The sequence below is a fragment of the Frieseomelitta varia genome, unplaced genomic scaffold (genome assembly GCF_011392965.1).
Source record: "Frieseomelitta varia isolate USP_RPSP 00005682 unplaced genomic scaffold, Fvar_1.2 scaffold_577, whole genome shotgun sequence".
Taxonomy (NCBI): Eukaryota; Metazoa; Arthropoda; class Insecta; order Hymenoptera; family Apidae; genus Frieseomelitta; species Frieseomelitta varia.
Genome location: NW_025110342.1, coordinates 208,385 through 228,692, shown reverse-complemented (window position 1 = coordinate 228,692; position 20,308 = coordinate 208,385). Strand labels below are relative to the sequence as shown.

Sequence of the window (20,308 nt, the reverse complement as noted above, 5' to 3'; positions counted from 1 at the left end):
TTGAATTCTCATAAGCCTAATATTTGTTCATAAGCCTTGGAAATTTCCACCAGATTACATCACTGACTAAGAGCAAAACTTGAATAAATACCTAATCTGTGGTAATTCTGAAATCTACAAATTAATGCATAGTCGCTTTTAATTTATGATGCATAGTAGTTTTTAATTTTTAATATATTTAATTTATTTTAATTTTAATATATAATAAATAGGAACATTATTTTAAAAATGAACGTGAGATTCAATAAATTCAAATAAATATACAACGACAGGAAGTCCATCGTGCGAATAATTATATTGTGAATGTCTATCATTATAAATTTAAATATCAAAATTTATTGCACGTAATATGCAAAAATACTTTATGTCATAGTATTTACTGAAATAAATTTTCATTCTAAAAAAAAAAGAATTTGAATGAACATTTGAATAAAAATTATTTGATAATTCAAAAGGGAAAAGAGAACATTTTTATGTACACCACAAACTGCAGTATGTTTGCGTTAGAAACAAAAATTGCTTGGTCTTTTTTTTTTTTAGACAGAAATATTTTACCGGAAATGAATATTTTACCTTTTAGGCGGGACAACTAAACGGAAGTTGGTGTCGCCACATGAATGTCCTGCACGAGGTGCTAGAGTCGCCAATCTACAACACGAGTGATCAAGATATCTAGATATCGTATCTTTTCAGGGATATGTGTGCACGAACTTGTGTGCATATACATTCGTACGCATACACACAGGTATGTATATATCTATATACCCATACGTATATATATCACTGCTAAGTGCTCTCTTGAACAAATTATGGCATTGTCTCTTATCAGGGGTAAGGGTCTACAATACGGAAATTCGCAGTTACGTTCCTTATCTTGCATCTCGACCATGAAGGTAATTATAATATTATTTATTTGTTCATTAAACGATATTGCTCGCTATTATTTCGTCGAACAAACGATATATTCGAATTTCACAAAGAAATTACTCGAAATGAAAAATTTTCATTTCGGTGTTTTCAACATCGTGGAAAAAGAAGTGGGAGGAACACTTGATCGTGCAGATACGCAAGTTATTAATAACTTTATTGAAAAATAACTGTATTGTTGATCTCTTTTCTTTTTTTTTCTTTTTGGTCGAGAAAAATCTTACTTTGCCGAAAAATGAAAAGTTTTTCGAGAACGAATGAATTTATCTTGCGAGGCTATGATTCGATATATATTGCTGTAGCTTAAATTTCTATGCTTGGATGCTGGATTTTTGATATTTTAATTCCCAACAGAAAGGATTGGTGCTTGGTCTGTACGAAACAGAAGATGAAAGCAACCTTTTACTGACTCCCACGGCGGCTAAATATGATGAATTAGTCAAAGGAAAATTGCAAAAACATATTTTGTTGTAAGTTGGAAATTTTATTAATAATTAATGTCATAACTAAATGTTTTTGTACTATGTATTTTTATATAAAAATCTGTGTTAATGTTCTTTTTACTAAATATATATATATATTTTTTTTCATGTAACATATAAAATCAAATGATAGATGTGTATCTGTAATTCAGGTATGATTATCGTGTATCTAATGTCGATCAATTTTCCTTCAAATCAAGCAAATATTTAATTTTATCAATTCAAAATAAACCAGTCAATGATAAATAGTCAATGACACTGAATTGTAAAGCAGACATTACAACAAAATTACATATTATTTATGTAGTTTCGTTTTACATATCACATCATGAATATATGATTAACATTAATGAATATTTAAATGTCTTATTCATAGTTCCAGCCTGAAACAATTGTCATAATGCTGCCTGAGCTTTTACATGTAATATTCAAAATTGCTTTCCCTTTATTCTTTTTAAAAACTTTACATAAAGTATTTTCTTTTAACAAAATTGAATTTGAATGGAATTTATGTCCTATGAGCTCACTGGCATTATTTTCATTGTTTCAGGAGAGACTAGACTGAGAGACGGTATTGTACGCATGATATGAAGCAAAACTCGCTGCACAGAAGGAGTTACCAGATACATATTTTGTTATATAAAAAAAAATTTTAACAGCACATTATTTGTAAAGCAATTATTTCTACGCATCAGTTATTAGTCAAAATCGTTTATCAAAAAGGCTCAAACAAAACTTTAAAAAATATGAGATTTAAAAAAGCAGATTGAAATTACCAGATGTATCTTAAAATAATTAAATGTATTTTAAGAAATATTATTCAATTAAGGAAAAAGATGTCAGCTATCAATGATAGTAATTTGGGAAATGATAATCCTGGAAGCAGTGGAAGTGTAGGTGAATGTAGTGATAGAATGAGTAAACAAAATCATTCTGCAAATGTTCTCCATAGGATTAGTGGTACCCTTGAAGACAAGAATAATGATTATCTGTGTCCTATTTGTTTTGAAATAATTGATGAAGCTCATATCACACGTTGCGGTCATACATTTTGTTATCGTTGTATAGTAAAATCGTTGGAAGCTAATGGTCGTTGTCCAAAATGTAGTTACATGTTAACTCAACAGGATATTTTTCCAAACTTTCTGTTACATGAATTGATATCAAAATATAAAACTAGAATTAAGGGTCTTACTGAATTAGGATCTTCTTATGCAGCTGATGGTAGACACAAAACAGGTATAGATTTACCTGTACCACCACATGATGGATTAAGAGATATTATAGCTGCAGAAAGTGCTAATCTAACATTACCTGATGTGAATGTAATGCTGGAGGTATTAACACAAAGGAAACATTTACTAGAAGCAGAAACATGTGCTGCGCAAAACAAATTGCTGCACGAGTTTTTAAAGCATTTGCTACAGCAGAAGGAGGAGCAAAAGAATCAGTTACAAAAGGAGATAGCATTGATTAAAAAAGATATGGAAGAAGTTGAAAATATTTTAAAAGATGTACAAAATAAATGTCCTAAAGTAGAAGATTTGAAAAAATCCAGTGAAAATGATACTGCGCAAGTATCAGCTATAAGAAAAGAAATGATTGGTCTTATAGACATAATTGATTCGAACATGGTAAAACCAAATGAGAAAGCAAATGTTGGAACTGACACTTTTATTAATCCAACAGGCAGTAAAAAACAAAATGATTATGCAGTAGGATCTACTTTAGCTGTACGTAGGAAGAGGATGCATGCACATTTTGATGATTTTGTTCAATGCTATTTTGACTCCCGTGCTAAGGAACTACTGCTTGGGCATAAATCTCAAAGTCAGAGTGATTCGTGGCAAGGCACTAGTTCAGGACTCGATGTTTTTAGAGAAAATCTTGTAAAATTCTCGAGATACAAAGCGTTACGTCCATTAGCGACTTTAAATTATTCGTCAGATATTTTTAATAATTCCACTATTGTTTCAAGCATTGAATTCGATAAAGATAACGAATTCTTTGCGATAGCTGGAGTTACAAAACGTATAAAAGTATTCGATTATAGTGCTGTAATAAGGGACACAGTAGATATACATTATCCCTGTGTGGAAATGGTATCTAGCTCCAAAATATCATGCGTTTCGTGGAATTCTTTTCATAAAGGGATGCTAGCATCATCTGATTATGAAGGAATAGTAACAGTATGGGATGCTGCAACTTGTCAAAGAACTAAAACATTTCAGGAACATGAGAAGAGATGTTGGTCAGTTGATTTCAATGATGTAGATACAAAACTTATAGCATCAGGCTCAGATGATGCTAGAGTTAAATTATGGTCTTTAAACAATGATCATTCCGTGGCTTCTTTAGAAGCAAAAGCTAATGTATGTTGTGTAAAATTTAACCCACGTAGTTCATGTCACTTGGCATTTGGATCTGCAGATCACTGTGTCCATTATTATGATTTACGTAATATGAAGGAAGCACTCTGCATTTTTAAAGGGCATCGTAAGGCTGTTTCATATGTTAAATTTATTAATAAAGAAGAAATAGTATCTGCAAGCACGGATTCACAATTGAAGATGTGGAATATTAATAATCCACATTGTTTGCGTTCATTTGTCGGACATGTAAACGAAAAGAATTTTATAGGTCTTACTACTGATGGTGATTATGTAGCATGTGGGTCAGAAAATAATGCACTTTATGTATATTACAAAGGACTCTCGAAACAATTGTTCTCATATAAATTTGATGCTGTTCGAAGTATATTAGAAATACAAGAACGAAGAGAAGAAGATCTGAATGAATTTGTGTCTGCAGTTTGTTGGAAACAAATGTCAAATGTTGTAGTAGCCGCAAATTCTCAAGGGACTATTAAAATATTAGAACTAGTTTAAAATTAGTTATGAGTTGCTATAATATAGCAAATATTGATATGTATATATTTTGAAATTTATTCAATTAAGTGCTCAAGCACAAATAACAACGAGAAGTGAAAATTTATTCTAAATGTTATAGTACTTTGTTGTGAATAAAATTGAGGAATTTTAAGGGTTTTCAAATATATTGAAATCTAAATTTTTGGAGACTGACTTATTTGAGAAAGTAATACTCTGAATATTAAGCAGCACAAATACTTTTCTCTCATTATATTTTTATTAAATATATGGGTATTGTTACTTACACTATATTTGTTTAATTGTTTTGCAATTTAGATATACTTTAACAATAGACTGAATTTTAATAATAAACAATTCATATTAGTAACACATGACTATATTAGTAATAAAGATGTAAAATCTAATAATTTTTTTCATAAAATATGGCCTTCCAAAACATTACATAATTTAATTATGTTTCATATATCCTAAAATCAATGTATTTGCACAGTGATTATTAGCACAATTCAAGTATAATAAAATATTTTTATTAGGTGAATTTCATTATGATTATTATATTATTATTATTATTATCCGTATTTTTGTATTTTTTGTTTTTGGCCACAATCTTATGTAGTAATAGTATTTGTTTATAATTAAATCATATAAGTTATCTAATGTTTAATATAAATTTTCTTAGCTCAATAAATAGAATTTGTGAATGCTAAATAAAACATAAAATTTCATCATTCTAAACAGCTTTCAACGTGGAAAATATTTTTGTGACTTGTAATATGTAAAAAGGGAAAATATTTTAAAACCACATATTTGAAATTGTTAAATAAGAATGTAATTTTAATCATATAAGATATGATCCTTATAATAAATCTTGCCAAAGTAGCCTAATAGATTAAATTCAAAATAGTAGAAATGTATAAGTTGATACCATAAACAGTGTTGATACTATCTGTTCAATTCAATTTGTGCCAAGAACATCACATCAGATTGTGTATAAGAATTAGTAAATGTGCTTGAATTGCATTAAGTTCCTACTATCAGTGTCACAATCACTGTTTTTTATATAGTAGTGTCAGAGCTAAGGAAAGATAGAATTTATAATGAAAAATAGTAGCTTGTTAATATTTTTCAATTATAAAGATATATTTGTTATTTTATAAATAAATAAGTTAATTATAATTAATGATAACTTTCTCAAAAAATAATAGTAATTAATTTGTTGGATGCAATAATTTTATTGAGGAAGAAAGATGAAAAATTTATTTAGTATTTTTTATTTTAAATGTTATTTTACTTAGCTCTGAATAGTATATTTTAAGCAGATTTATAATATGGCTCATATTTCTAAATATCAATGTGTCAATTTTTAATAATTTCTTTACAATTTCTATAATAATATTTAAGCAAACGGTGTTACAAATATGAAACCCCATGACAAATTTGTATACTTAAATCTGTATATATATGTGAACAAGGAATCGAATTTTGGTAACAAGAATATAGTGTTATATTGTATTGCATTATATTCAAAGATAATTGTTTACTGTTGTAAATTCTTATTGATATCAAAATGCATTGAAAATAATTGTCATGCCTACTATTAATATATTATGAGTGCAAATCAATTGTCTCCACTATAAATCAGATGAATTAATTGTGAATTAATATAGTTAAAATTGTGAAAAGTAATTGTAATTTTAATCTAATTAATTATTAGAAACATTAATTAGAGTAATTTTAAAAGACTCTGTTCTAGGATATATGTAAAGGATAGTATATTTTTAGATTGTATTTTAAAATTGCAGATGCAACAGCATGTGTTAATAGATGTCCAAAACGCCTAGAATTATTGTAAGAAATAAATTTATGAACTTGTGTCTCAGTATGTCCTTCAAAAAATTCTGTTGGTTTGATATAAACATTCCTCCCTTATCTTAATATATATTTCATTTGATAAATAATCTTAAATAATATTTTAATACTTATATCACTACAGAGCAGGTCCAAAAATTCCCAAAGGTCATGCTAGAATATTTTGGGGTTTGGATGAGAAGGATTACGTGGGAATTGCAGTTGTTGGTCTTGGAAAAAAGAATCTTGGCATTAATCAACTTGAGGAAATACATGAAGGAAAAGAGAACATACGTATAGCTGCAGCAGGTATAAATATTAGTTATTAACGTATATGTATATAAATTTATAGTAACAATGCAATTTTTGCTTTATATCTTAATAACAACATAATAAAATTACATTAGTTGGATGTCGTGCATTGGATGCAGTTAATATAAAAGACATACAGCTAGAAACATTAGGAGATGCAGAGGCTGCGGCAGAAGGAGCTGCCTTATCAACATGGTTTTATCAAGGCTCAAAAAATAAGAAAAAACAGAAAGTTCTTCCGAAAGTTTCGTTGTATGGTCAGGAAGGGGAGTGAGTATTATATTTTTTCTTACAATTTTTTAAAAACGTTTTTATTTATATTGCAACAATGTAATGAAAATTATTTTTTCAAGAACACAGTGGCGTATCGGAAATATTAAAGCTCAGGCTCAAAATTGGGCACGTCATTTAGCAGATTCTCCGGCCAATTTAATGACACCTACAGTATTTTCGGAAGAAGTGCAGGCAGTCCTAACTAAGTTAGGAATTACTGTAAAAGTCCATAATAAAGAATGGGCAGAAGAGAAGAAGATGGGTTCTTTCCTTAGTGTATCTCATGGTAGTTGTGAACCACCAAAGTTTGTTGAAATTCATTACAAAGGTGCTGATGATGATTCCCAACCAATTGCGTTTGTTGGAAAAGGTGTTACTTTCGATGCTGGTGGAATCAGTTTGAAGGTAAAGTAATATATATTTATATATTTAGTGTAAATAATTACAAATGTATAATTTTTCAGCCATCAGCTGAGATGGACGATATGCGTGCTGACATGAGTGGTGCAGCATGTGTAGTAGCTGCTATTCGAGCTGCTGCTGAACTTAAACTTAAGTTGAATCTTATTGGTTTGATACCACTTACTGAAAATTTGCCATCTGGAACTGCAACTAAACCAGGAGATCTTGTAGTTGCAATGAACGGGAAGAGCATTATTGTAGATAACACAGACGCAGAAGGCAGACTTATTCTTGCCGATGCACTTTGCTATGCCCAAGAATTTAATCCAAGGTAATTGTTACATAAACTAGAAAGTGTATAACAATCAATATAAGTGTGTAAAAATCAATATAGTTATTCTTATTAAATATTTTTCATGTGCACAGCTTTATCTTAGATATTGCAACACTAACGGGTGCGATGAGAATTGCTTTAGGAGGAGCAGCAACTGGAGTTTTTACAAACAATAGTTCGTTGTTTGAAAAACTAAGAAATGCAGGTACTCTTACTGGTGATAGAGTATGGAGATTTCCGCTTTGGCAGCACTTTACAGATGAAATGACAAGTGAGAAAATAATTTATAACAATTAATTAATTAATATTTAAAGAAAGAAAGTTATATATCAAATAATAAAATGATGTTAATTGCAGAAAAAGTTAAATCAGCTGATATAAGAAATATCGCGAGAACTAAAGGCGGTGGTTCATGTACAGCAGCTGCTTTCTTACATGAATTTGTATCAAACAATACACCATGGATGCATTTAGATATTGCAGGAGTAATGGGTCCTGGACCTGATAAGTTACCATATGTACCAGCGGGAATGACAGGTCGTCCGACCCGCACACTGATCCAGTTTTTACAGGCATTATGTTAAAATTTACAATTATTTTAAGTCGTATGGTGCAAGTTTATCTATTTTTATATATACGTATACATATGTGTATACATGCATGTATATATATGTATATATAACTTTATTCTATATATACATACACATATATACAATATTATATATCTATACTTTTATATATATATATATATATATATATATATAAAAGTATATTTTATCCACGCTTACCTCCCGTTTAACATTCCGACATTTTTACAAACTGATCAAATATACAACGAATTAAGTACATACATCGGAATGTATAAGAGTCATACACAATTTATAAAATATCCGTAATCAATGTATTTGTGTACAGAATTATATCCTTACAGTACAGCAATACTTAGTACAAATATGGTGAATCTTGTTTTGTACAGTTCTTTTTATTCATATTATATAAAGTTTTACATTTACTGAAATAATTAATGACAGTGTCAATGACCATAAGTATCATCAATAAAAGAATAAAAAAAATTTAACAATGTCGAAAAAAAAAGTTTGACTGTACGATGTAGTACAGAATAGAATACAATATACTAAATTTGTACAAAGTATAGTTTAATATAATAGAGATATGTCTATGGGAGGTATATTAAATTTTGGGCAATTTATACTTTATTTGCATTTGAAGTACATTTGATAATTTTGATCAATATTGTGTAAAATATTACACAGAATTTGTAAACGTGTTAATAACTACTTGAACTTAATATAATAAAATACAATATGAATTATTGTATGAAAAGTTGTATTTCTAATTTTATGTACATGTGAAATTTTTGTTAGTATTTCGCAATCTTCTTATGTACAGTTTTTGCTGCTTATCCCCTTGAACAGTTTAAACATTCATACTGGTTATAAATATAAAATACCAGAATAAAAAAAATCAATAATTTACACAGCAGAATATTTTTCCAGTTAAAACTAAATGTCCATTATTTATATTGATATACGATTTAATAAAACTGGCATTATTTAATTATTATTTTTCAATTAAAATTCCTGTTTTTTTCTTTTTAGAATAACAACATGCATTACGCATATTTTGTTTATACTTATATAAGTATATGATAAAACGTATTACGTACTTAACATTAAATTAACGAAACCCTTTGTTCGTTTTACTAAACAAAATAAGAACCTATAAGCTCGAGAACAATTTTCTGCGATCGCAATAATTTTACATACAAGAACGATATCTTACAGTAACAAATTAACTTGTAAATATATTCATGTACAAGGTGGTGGAGGCTGCTGCTGTGGAGAGGGAAGGGGCGCTGCCGCAGCAGCTGCAACTGCGGCAGCAGCAGCATACGACGACGGGTCCGAAGTATCGAGAAGTGGTGGTGGCGGAGGTAAACTTCCACCTCCGCCTCGTCCTCTTCCTCGGCCTTTTCCTCGACCCCGACCCCGGCCCCTCCCCCTTCCGCGTCAACTCCGCCTTTCGGGCATTCCTATATTGCTCGTTGTCTTTTCCAGGAAAGCGAGAGGACCCTGGAGGGCACTACTTCCTACACCTGCAACGGGAAATCCACCCCGTGTGCCAGTCACACCTACTCCTCCCTGTGTCATAAACATTCCTTGTTGCCCAACTGAAACTCCAACTCCTTGAAGGCCTGATGTCGGAGGTGCACCAGATCCTTGCTGCACCTGCAATTTCACATCACATATATTCTATCATAATATTTCTTATTAATATGCATTTGACATAAATTATTTTTCAAACAAATTATATTAGATCATAGAGAGTGATGCCAAATAAAAACTAAGCACACAGGAGGATCAAGGATAGTAGTGAGATTATTAGAAAGATGAAAATCTTAGAAATGCTGTACATACATGCAATATACTTGAATACACAGGTTTATAAGTTTCGAGCTTACAAGCCATTAGGATGTATTAGGGACAGTAATTAGATAGGAAAGGGAAATGAAAGAAAGCACAATGTCTTTTGCCATGAATAGAAATTTATTCTGCAAACATCTACTTGTAATGTGAAAACAAGTAAAATGGCATAATCTCGTTTCTTTGTAATGATTTGTTTTGAATAGCTGCAATATTTTGATCCAATATTATATCTAAATATTAGATAAAAAGATACATGTCAATTCATAAAATGTGTGAAAATAAATGAAACAAACATTTTGACATGTAATTCTCGTAGTTTACAATGAATTAAATTTTTATGTCCTTTCTTAGTAGCTCTTACATTGATGCAAAATACATGCATACATGTTTACATGCAAAAGATATTCATTGTATTATAAATAAGAAAATTTATAAATATTGAAAAATGTATCAAATTTATAACAATTTCCAATATGATATAAAAAATCATACTGTTACATAAAAAAAAAAAATATAGAAGAAAATATACAAACATATTGTATACATATTTATAGATATATACTTTAATTTTGAATAATCATAAAATGATATCATACTTTCAAAATATCACTACTTGCTCCTAATATGTATATAGGTAGTAGGGATTATTAGGTGTGCTATTAATGTCAAGCAAACGTGATATGCTTATCTTTCTTTTATTATTGCCATTATCAGATTTATTATATCAGTTTTTGGCTAAATATTTGTACACATTTTGATAGCAATTATTTTGGCACCATTTTACAACATGTTTATTTAAGTATATCTATTTGATACTTTCCTTTCTCATAAATGAAATTTATGTTTTTGTAATTTTATATCGCAGCTACTAATAAAAGCACTTCAAGTTTTTAATTCTTACATATTACATTTCTGTTGATAGGAATTATATAAGGCACTGATTATATGCAACACTGGTATACGTTGCTTTTGTGCAATAGGACTGAATGGTTTTATGTCCTCAATAGCTGTTACTTTTAATAAAAGGAGCAAAAATAGTTTCTAAAATTCTGATAAGTATTTCAATCACAAAAGGATTACTTAACAGTTTAATCTATTTATATACAATTTATACATTCACACACACATGCATACATACAGATACATACGATCATCCAACATTGATATTCATTCAGTTTTAAATTATAACTAATATAGAAATATAATAATAATAAATATACTTTTCAGAAATGAGAACATTACAGTGAGTATAAATAAGCTTGTGACATATATGTAACTGTAATACTTTGTATAAATAAATGAATAATTTACATTATTAATATTTGAATTTACGACTAAAATGAGACAGATCTTAAAGAATGATAATTTAAGATGTAACTTCTAGGTATAACTGCTACAGCAAAAGTAGCTTTCTTGAAATATACAATTTTCGCTGCCGCATGTTTTTTTTTCTTTTTAAATTATGTGTTGTTTTAAAAAAATTTTCTCAACACTAATTGATAGCTGCCTGAATATAGGAGTTTCAGCTTTGCTCGTAACGGTATTACTTAAATACCTGTTGCTGATGAAGTTGTTGTTGTTGCATTTGATGCTGTTGTAGATGTTGCAACTGCTGTTGTTGCTGTTGCATTTGTTGCTGATGTTGTAATATTTGTTGTTGTTGTTGCATTGTTGCATTTCCACCTCCATTGGCACTTTGTTGGTTTTGTCCGCTTTGAGTACCATTTGGCAAACCTAAGCGTATTAAAATTATTGATTACATTATCATTTCTTAATATTTTTCTTTTTTTATGATTCTTACCATTAGGTGCTGGACCTTGAGCTGGTGACTTTGCCCAACCTTGTAAATCTGCTAATAAATTCTGCCATACTGTAATTTTATCATAATGTCTTTTTATGAGATCTTCTTTACGCGCTAATTCTACTCTAAGATCATTGATATCTTCTTTCACTACTAATTCTGGTTTCAATGCAGATAACAAAAATCGTTTCTGCAGAAAGAAAGCTTCCATTTGTCTTGCTAGATCTATAAACCTTAGCGTGACTTGTTCAACTTCACTACGTGCTTCTTCTTTATCCACAGTCAAACCACCAGATACTCCAATTCCATTGTTTCCTAACCCTTCGTCTTTCGTTATCAATATACTTAAACATTGCTGTAAAATGCGTTTTATGTTCAGAAAAGAATTACCAAAAAAGAGGCAAATTTGTAATCTCTCTAAAAACCCGTTTTAAAAAAAATATTTAAAAATATATATATATTTTGTACTATACCTGAAATGCTTCTTCAAATTCATCGATGAGATTGCCGTTGCCATTAGTGGGTGTCGCCATTATACTCGTGGCACTTATACATAAATATAATTTATTATCAATTAAATTTATCTACTTATTTTTAAGCTACGTCCATGAACATTTTGACATAAAATTAAGAAGTCTGCTGTAACATATTCCCGACATCTTGGTTCCAACGCCACTGTGGAGCCTTGCACGATACTAACTCCACAGTCGCATTTCAGTTCCAATACCTCTTTCTATGATCGGCAACTGTGGTTGTAGCGACCGCTACCTCCGCGCAATGCGAAACAGCGCCACGTACATCCGCTAAAACTTTCCGCAAGGTGCGTTTCCAATGAAGCAGCCAGCGACATCTTTTTAGAGTAAAAATAAAAAACCCGGGAAAACAGGAAAAACGCGGGAAAAGAGTTTTCCCCCTCTTCGCAAGCCGAGGTTATAAAACCGGGTTGCAAAGAGGAAAAGGCCTTCTATTTCTACTACTACTCCTAGTGTATCCACTACCATAAGTACTCTTACGTTTGTTCGCTACTAAGGGTAAGAGATTTGTAAGAAACTTGTAAGTGCAATTGTAATAAGAAACCAAAGATAAAAATATATAAAACTGTTAAAAGAATTACGTGTATAATTTTTATACCTGAACCTGCGGTAGAATTCTGCCTTACCTACTCCAGGTTCCTACATGATATGAGATAATTGCCCCATCTAGTGCCACATTTTCGCAGTGATCGTCATTAAATAAATGCAAGCTCAACATCTTCAATTTTGAATAGTTATAACAGCTGGAATTCATTAACGGATCGTCGACAATCTCCCATTTAAGCAGTGATGCTTGCGAATCCACTCTGGGATGGGGAGTTGCGCTCTCCGATGCTTTTGAGTTCCTTGACTAAATGTCTGGAAAAGAGGGGAGTCACTATTACCCTCACTGATGTATGAAACTATATTTAATTTTTATCTTTTTTATTAATCATATAAATATGATAATAAAACAAACACAATTGTTAATAAATGTATTAAGCACAGAAGGTTCTTGACAATGTTCTCAGTTTTGAATTAATGGTAATATGGAAATATGTAACATAACATGTTACTAAATTTGTTGATCATTTTACACAGTTAAGTAAGTTTCATACACATTGTACTACTTTTTAATTAATAAAAAGATTTTATTAATGTGATTTTGATGTTTAACAGCTTTTGTTAAATTTACAAAATTTTGGTAATTACATGTTTGATTAAAAAATAATCATTGCTATTATTATTATTTACATGTATGTGGTAATTATACATTGTATCAGGCATCAGTATTTTACAAGAAATTGCTATAAAAAATTATATATAACAAATTTTAGAAACGTATTAGATCTGACTCGTCAAACTCTATTAGATCTGGCATATCTGGTTCTGGGGGTGGTTTGTACCATGGATCTTCCAATTCCCACAAGTCAGGATGCAAATGTTCTCTACCTGGCGGTGGTCCGGAGCATTGTGGGCAAGGTGGATAAGTTTGAACATCGAAAAATTTTTCTAATTCTTCTGGATCAAAGGGTTCAAATTGATAAAGTTGTTTTGGAACAGGAGAAATTTGAGCTTTTATTCTAGATGGTTGAGGCATAGCCAAGCCACTTTCATCTTCTTCCCAAGAGATGTCTCTTTCCTGGTACAATTGTTCTTCAAAAGGAGTTTCCAAACCTAACTCATCCGGTAAACCTTCTGATGCTGCTATTTTTTCAAATTCTTCTTCCATTCTTCTAGCTGCTTCTCTTGCTTCCATATCAGCTTTAAATTTTTGCATATGCTCGCGGGCGGCAATAATATCTGGGTGATCCAAAGTGTATTCAGGTTCTGGTATCTCAGGAAGTCTATATAAATATCATTGTTAGATATAACAATTGTAAGAGATTCATTTAATTATACTACATCTCCTTATAAATGTTACCGTATATATCTCCTTTGAGGAGTCTCAAAAGGAATGGTGGGACGAGTATCATCTTCAAGTTGAAGAGCATTCGCACCAACGTTTGCAGCCGCGATAACGAAATCTCTTCTAGCATTTTGCAATTCTGTTAGCTTATTTTGCACAGCTGCAGTTTCAACAGCGTCTTGCTCATCAAGAGTTTCACTACCAAGGTGAAATATATCATGTTAGATTATTAGCAAAAGAAAAGAAATTTTGATGAAGTCACCTGATCACTTGAATCGAACGATTAGCTGCTTGCGATATTATTTTTGATTCAGGATCTATAGGTGGCTGCGATACACTGACAATAGTGGTACGATCTTCATTCACTAAACCAGGAGGTATTACGATATTACTGACTATTCCTTCACCTATTGGCTCAGCTTGAATTACATCAGCGTTCATCATTTTGGCTAATTCAGTAGTTTTTCTAGATAAAGCTTGTACAGGTGTTTTTGGTGTTTTCGGAATTCTTCGGATAGTAGACACATGACTGGGCCCAGCTTCAAATTCTCTTCTCGGTGGTGAAACTTCTCGCAAAGGAGTTCTAACTGGAGGTACGCGTGGAGCTTTCCTAGCTGGCGTTCTTTCCCTACCCAATCTAATTTGATATAATGTTATACATGATGGTGGGAACTTAAATTATTCCTTGGCATATTATTAGCTATTTTATAGCAATGATATGAAGAACATTTAAATTAAAATTAGAAGAAAGAGGATTGTTGTTATTCATCTAAATATCGTGTCGTTTATTACAATTAAGTTTGACTAAGTTTGTCACGACCTGGCGTCACCTCCTATCGGTGCAGGTGCCCTTCTAGGAACTGATGTAACTGATTCTTGCTTACGTTCGTATTCTTGTTTAAACTTTTCAGCATGTTTTACTCTAGCTAGCATTGCTTTAGTCATTCCTGGCTTAGTGAACTCCACTTTTTTTGGCTCAGGTCTAATCATCCTTCTGCGAGGTTTGAATGGATCTCTTTCCTGTCTCATTGCTGCATCCTTTTCAACATCTCTCATACGTGCGGCAGTTCTGGCCTGACGAAGTTGTTCAGTTTTTGTTAACTGAGGCCGTCGACTCATGTTGTCCTTTATGCATTAATGGTAAAAAATATTAAATATTAATATTAATATCATATGATAATATATATATATATATACATATTACGCCACATACACATACACACATACATACATACATATAGATATATGAAAAGCATATAAAAAAAAATTTTAACAAATACGCTATAAATAATAACCTATTCAACAATTTATTTCCTTCTATTAATAGGCGTTGTTCTAATTGAAATTTTAAAAAACGATTTGTCACATTTTTAAATATTGTTAAATCTTGTATCCATTCAGTGTCAATCAAATGTAATTAATTACTAAAATTTTTACTATTAATTGGCCGAGATGTCATGTAATTTGGCAGGTAGAATAAAAGTTCGTAATAAGAATTGCTTTTGTTTTTACATATTGCAATATATATCTGTTCATAGAACATAAAATAATACATGATAAATAAAAAAAAAAAAAACAAATAAATGTACAATAAATAAAATGTGTAAGAAATAAAGTATATAAAAGAAAAGGGCAAAAAGTAATTGGCATTTCGTGAATTTTTGATGCATATATTTTTATTTTATATCTCGTACATTATGTAAAGATATTATCATTACATTATACGCATTATAAATTAACTAGTATACGCAATTAAAGCTAGTAAACAAAATGTAGCAATTAAGAAAAAGTATTTGGAGAGGATTTTTTGAAAAAATTTGATTTGAAATAATGTAATCGATTGCTATGAAATTGTCGATATCATTAATCGATGTGAGTCGAACGCAGTCGATATGTTAGAAACGTAAGTCTGCATATATGTACATCAATTGACATTTTCGTTAAAGTTAATTCATTTTCTTTAATAATGCCAACTAGGGCAGAACGCCCTAATTTGATACCTTTTCAGGATACACAGTATAGTTGGACAGATGATTTGCCAGTATGTAAACAATCTGGTGCGTAAAAATTTGTTAAACTAACCTAAAAATGCTCGTGTTTATGTTTACTTTTCCTTGCTTTTCTCAGGCGTAGGATTTTCTACGAATCAAATCTATCGCGAGGATGGATACAGACAGGAGGAACACCCGTTCGAAGATCGAAGTTTTCATTGCCGCTATGACGATTCAACATTTCTCTATGGGGTGTTTGATGGTCACGAAGGTACCAAAGTTGCAAACTTTGCTATGCAGCGAATGGCTGCAGAGATTTTACTTGGACAGTTGAATGGGAAATCAACGGATGAAGAAGTTAAAGAAGTTCTTAGGTACTAATAATGCACAATAAATAAAGATTGTAAATGAAAATCGTACAATTTGCAATTGTAGACAGGCATTTATAGCAGTGGAAAGAGGATATTTAGATTCTATAGGAGATCTTTTAGCTGAACGAACCAGTTTGCAATTTGATATACCAGACGGATTGAACTCCTATGAAACTTATCAAAAGTTTCCTCATTTGGTCAGTTTGGTTGAAGTATATTGTGTTATATGAATTTCAGAAATATTTGGTATTATTTATATTTTGAGATTTTATATAGGTTGACAAGTTAAATGCTTTAAATTGTGAGCTATCAGCAGGAACCAGTGCAGTTGTAGCTCTTGTATACCGTGGAAAATTGTATGTTGCAAACGTTGGCGATAGTAGAGCTTTATTGTGTAAAACAGATGCCAATCAAGTGTTAAGGGTTGTACAACTAAGTGTGGATCATGATTTGAGGAACGAAGATGAATTGTTGAGATTATCTCACTTAGAGTTGGATACTGACTCTATAAGACAAGGTAATTAAAAAAAAAAGAAAAAAGAAACATACTCAATTCAATATAATTCATAGATTTCAAGATATTTAATAATAATTTATATTGGAGGATCTCGTATTGGAAATCAGGAAACTACACGTTGCCTTGGAAACTATCTTATTAAGGGAGGTTACAGGGAATTTGAAGAATTAGCATCTGCTACGGCAGAACCTGTTATTGCAGAACCAGAAATTCATGGTGGAATAGAACTTGATGATTCTTGTAAATTTCTATTGCTTATGTCTCGTGGACTATATAAATCACTGGAAGAAGTAACTGGAATTGATCAAGTTAACATAAAATTAATTAATTTTGCAGTTCAAGAAGTATGAAATAATTATTGATTGTATATACAGCAACGCATTCTTATCCTCACGAACTAAATTTCAGTTTCAGGTACAATCTACCTTAACAGGAGTTGCTCAAGCTGTTGTAGATAAAGTTGTAAGAATTCATCATGACATTAATATGAGTAATTTACAAAGTACAGTAACTACTGGTAAACGAGATGATATAACTCTTCTTGTACGAAATTTTAATTTCCCGCTTCCCCATGCATTGAAAAGTCCAACTAACCCGTCTGTTAGATTTAACCCAATTATAGAATCTACTCAGATTACAACAATACCAGACAACGAGTATTCAACTACGAGTGCTACAGAAGAAAATTCCGATTTTTCAACGACTGAAACTTCATCGTCATCAGATATATATCCTCCTGGTGCAAGACCAATGAACAGAAACACTAGAATTAAACCTTACGTTAATTTTTCTGAATATTACGAAAACGTTGAAAAGAGACGACGAGAAGGAACATTACCAGAAGGTATCAATTTTTGAAAAATATTATTATTAATTAGCTACGCCTGTATAAATTAAAAAATTACGTTTGTATGTATATATAAATATTGCTTTGTATACGTGTCTTTCAAATAAGAATTAAAAATATATGAGTTATTTATTCAAATTGTTCAATGATTGATAAATTGACAAATGATTCATAAAAATGAATTTCATGATAAAAGTTATAAATATTTATTAAGTTTTTATCTAAAAGGAACATTGACACAAAAATTTTATAACAAACACTGAGATAAAGACTTTTCGGATATGTACCGAATACAAATAATGTTACAAAATTTTATAAAACACATTACTTGTAAATATATATATAAATTATAAATATTTTGTTGGATTAGTTTTAAGTCTTTCAAATGCAGCTTTTTCAAGACATTCTCTGTGATCAGGATGAGCAATCTGAATTAATGCATTTGCTCTCTGACGTAATGTCTTACCAAAAAGATTTGCTACACCATGCTCAGTAACTATGTAGTGTGCATGTGCTCTCGTTATCACGATACCACCACCTATTAAATAATTTCGATTGTATTTACAAAAAAAATTATTATATTAAACAACTCATTCATTCATACGAAATTGAGGAAACGATTTTTTTTTTTATAAATAAATGATATAAAATTTGTTTTCATACCAAGCTTAAGTACAGGTTGAATTTTACTTTCCCCTTTACTAGTTACCGAAGGAAATGCGATTATAGCTTTTCCTCGACCATCTTGGCACAATGCCGCACCTCGAGTAAAGTCAAGCTGACCACCAAATCCAGAGTACATTTTACAGCCTACACTATCAGAACATATTTGACCAGTGATATCCATTTCTATACAAGAATTAATAGCTGTCATTTTCGGTTGTTGTGATATTACTCGAGGATCATTTACGTAATTAATTGCAAGCATCTCTGCGTAAATGAATAAATATTATGTTATTTACACTAGAGCTAAATCTTTAATATATTATTAATTTTAAAACGTAATAAGTACATGTACACACCTACAAATGGATTATTATGTAAAAAGTCGTATACTCTTTTTGTACCAATTGCTAAAGAAGCGACTATACGTCCTCTGTGCTTTATTTTCATTTTGTTTGAAATATTCCCCCGTTCCGCTAAATCTACCATTGTATCGCCAAGTACTTCTGTATGGACTCCCAAGTCTTTATGATTACCGAGGGAACAAAGAACAGCATCGGGTATGTTACCAATCCCAAGTTGTAAGGTTGCTCCATCATCTACCAGCCTTTGCGCAATTATTTTGCCAATTTCTTGCTCAATATCATTTGGAGGAGCACTAGCTACGCATGGTAAAGGACAGTCATATTTGACTGCCCAATCAATATGACTAGAATGAATAGTAGTATCTCCAAATGATCTCGGCATGTGTTCATTAACTTGGGCTGAATGGAAAAAAAAAACGACGTGAATTTTCATTTAATACAATAGTTATTTATTGTCAAGCGCTTACTGACCAATGATAACTTTCGCTGAACTAATCGCAGCACGCGTACAATCCACGCTTACACCTAAAGAACAGAAACCGCGCGTATCCGGAACACTAACTTGAATTAATGCAATGTCTGCAACAATTCTCTTCTCGTAAAAAAGTTTTGGAACTTCGTGGAGAAATATAGGGATATAATCTGCTCTTCCCTCATTAACAGCCTCTCTAAGATTAGCACTGATGTAAAAGTTTACAGATCTGAAATGTTCTAAAAGATGATTGTGTAGTTTTACGATCGTAATGTAACACAGCGGTTTCGGTTGTCTGATATTTTTAGTTATGAAATACCGTACTCTCAAATTCAGGATTTGCGAATGGCGCATCACCCTCGAGGCCCATATGAATTAATCGTACTCCACGTAGATTATTACAAATAGCATGTTCGGTCATGGCACGTATTAATTCATTAGGCGTTGCTGCACCCCCTTGAATAAAAACTAAATGCTCTGGAACAAACACAAACTTAATAACTTTGTATCTGGTCATGAATAAAAATCTAGATGAAAAAAAGTTATATAAAAATAAATACCTGAATTAATAATTTTCACTGCATCTTCAACGCAAACCCACTTTGGACATCGTCTTAATGGTTGCAAAGGTTCTCGTATGTACCTTACGCCGCATATGTTAAAAGATCTTACTGGCAAAATTTTACCAAACGTTGACTCCAAATTTCGACGAAAATTGAGACCGAACATTTTGACAAAAGAAGACAAACGACATGTCAGAAAATATACAAACAATGAAAATTTGCTAGATGTTGTTGATAAAGTCGAATATATAGAGCAATTACATTAGATCCGTTGTCATCTCCACGATTAGTATTTGAACGTCGAATTTACCGATATTCGATTATTCAATTTTGATCGATATACGTTTAAAAACATATTTTCATTTTGTATTTCACTCGAGC

The 20,308-nt window shown here is 31.1% G+C and overlaps 4 protein-coding genes across 7 annotated transcripts; 2 read left to right on the top strand and 2 right to left on the bottom strand.

The window, feature by feature from the left end:
* The first annotated feature begins 757 nt into the window (after positions 1–757).
* LOC122534135 (cytosol aminopeptidase-like) lies at positions 758–9,047 on the top strand. 2 transcript variants are annotated; one of them, XM_043664485.1, is made up of 8 exons: positions 758–893; positions 1,282–1,397; positions 6,294–6,457; positions 6,556–6,730; positions 6,814–7,138; positions 7,198–7,466; positions 7,562–7,740; positions 7,827–9,047. In XM_043664485.1, exons 1-8 carry the CDS (start codon positions 810–812, stop codon positions 8,051–8,053), a joined length of 1,539 nt encoding a protein of 512 aa, XP_043520420.1. In that variant the 5' UTR covers positions 758–809; the 3' UTR covers positions 8,054–9,047. The 2 variants fall into 2 exon arrangements, 1 of the variants encoding a protein (XP_043520420.1); XR_006307836.1 differs by lacking the exons at positions 6,556–6,730; positions 6,814–7,138; positions 7,198–7,466; positions 7,562–7,740; positions 7,827–9,047 and adding an exon at positions 1,960–6,148 and having other exon boundaries at positions 869–893; positions 6,294–6,382.
* Positions 8,800–12,468, bottom strand: LOC122534154 (mediator of RNA polymerase II transcription subunit 28). The gene is made up of 4 exons (XM_043664525.1): positions 12,191–12,468; positions 11,718–12,072; positions 11,472–11,650; positions 8,800–9,718 (listed from the first exon to the last, which is right to left on the bottom strand). The coding sequence occupies exons 1-4, from the start codon at positions 12,248–12,250 to the stop codon at positions 9,500–9,502; spliced, it is 813 nt and encodes a 270-aa protein (XP_043520460.1). The 5' UTR covers positions 12,251–12,468; the 3' UTR covers positions 8,800–9,499.
* A 1,068-nt stretch (positions 12,469–13,536) lies between these two features.
* LOC122534141 (TGF-beta-activated kinase 1 and MAP3K7-binding protein 1-like) lies at positions 13,537–18,467 on the top strand. 3 transcript variants are annotated; one of them, XM_043664493.1, is made up of 8 exons: positions 13,537–13,777; positions 16,147–16,195; positions 16,266–16,503; positions 16,565–16,697; positions 16,777–17,017; positions 17,105–17,361; positions 17,426–17,861; positions 18,235–18,467. In XM_043664493.1, exons 1-8 carry the CDS (start codon positions 13,637–13,639, stop codon positions 18,276–18,278), a joined length of 1,539 nt encoding a protein of 512 aa, XP_043520428.1. In that variant the 5' UTR covers positions 13,537–13,636; the 3' UTR covers positions 18,279–18,467. The 3 variants fall into 3 exon arrangements, with proteins under 3 accessions (XP_043520428.1, XP_043520430.1, XP_043520429.1); XM_043664495.1 differs by lacking the exon at positions 13,537–13,777 and adding an exon at positions 15,260–15,278; XM_043664494.1 differs by lacking the exon at positions 13,537–13,777 and adding an exon at positions 15,937–16,041 and having other exon boundaries at positions 16,116–16,195.
* LOC122534145 (4-hydroxybutyrate coenzyme A transferase-like) lies at positions 18,094–20,201 on the bottom strand. The gene is made up of 6 exons (XM_043664503.1): positions 19,925–20,201; positions 19,689–19,841; positions 19,364–19,603; positions 18,887–19,291; positions 18,528–18,794; positions 18,094–18,402 (listed from the first exon to the last, which is right to left on the bottom strand). The coding sequence occupies exons 1-6, from the start codon at positions 20,091–20,093 to the stop codon at positions 18,212–18,214; spliced, it is 1,425 nt and encodes a 474-aa protein (XP_043520438.1). The 5' UTR covers positions 20,094–20,201; the 3' UTR covers positions 18,094–18,211.
* Between the last annotated feature and the right edge of the window lie 107 nt (positions 20,202–20,308).

What these genes read in the sequence shown, in the direction of transcription:
- LOC122534154 (XM_043664525.1), bottom strand. Translation starts at nt 12,250, where the DNA reads ATGGCGACACCCACTAATGGCAACGGCAATCTCATCGATGAATTTGAA. An exon ending in AATTTGAAGAAGCATTTCAG is followed by an intron (nt 12,073 to 12,190) that starts GTATAGTACAAA and finishes CGCATTTTACAG; the next exon opens with CAATGTTTAAGTATATTGAT. An exon ending in AACAACTTCATCAGCAACAG is followed by an intron (nt 9,719 to 11,471) that starts GTATTTAAGTAA and finishes GTGAAATTGCAG; the next exon opens with GTGCAGCAAGGATCTGGTGC.
- LOC122534145 (XM_043664503.1), bottom strand. Translation starts at nt 20,093, where the DNA reads ATGTTCGGTCTCAATTTTCGTCGAAATTTGGAGTCAACGTTTGGTAAA. An exon ending in AGTGAAAATTATTAATTCAG is followed by an intron (nt 19,842 to 19,924) that starts GTATTTATTTTT and finishes TGTTTGTTCCAG; the next exon opens with AGCATTTAGTTTTTATTCAA. An exon ending in TCAACCTGTACTTAAGCTTG is followed by an intron (nt 18,403 to 18,527) that starts GTATGAAAACAA and finishes ATTATTTAATAG; the next exon opens with GTGGTGGTATCGTGATAACG.
- LOC122534141 (XM_043664493.1), top strand. Translation starts at nt 13,637, where the DNA reads ATGGATCTTCCAATTCCCACAAGTCAGGATGCAAATGTTCTCTACCTG. An exon ending in GAAGTTAAAGAAGTTCTTAG is followed by an intron (nt 16,504 to 16,564) that starts GTACTAATAATG and finishes TTGCAATTGTAG; the next exon opens with ACAGGCATTTATAGCAGTGG. An exon ending in AGAAGGAACATTACCAGAAG is followed by an intron (nt 17,862 to 18,234) that starts GTATCAATTTTT and finishes TTGTTGGATTAG; the next exon opens with TTTTAAGTCTTTCAAATGCA.
- LOC122534135 (XM_043664485.1), top strand. Translation starts at nt 810, where the DNA reads ATGGCATTGTCTCTTATCAGGGGTAAGGGTCTACAATACGGAAATTCG. An exon ending in CATACGTATAGCTGCAGCAG is followed by an intron (nt 6,458 to 6,555) that starts GTATAAATATTA and finishes AAATTACATTAG; the next exon opens with TTGGATGTCGTGCATTGGAT. An exon ending in GCCCAAGAATTTAATCCAAG is followed by an intron (nt 7,467 to 7,561) that starts GTAATTGTTACA and finishes TCATGTGCACAG; the next exon opens with CTTTATCTTAGATATTGCAA.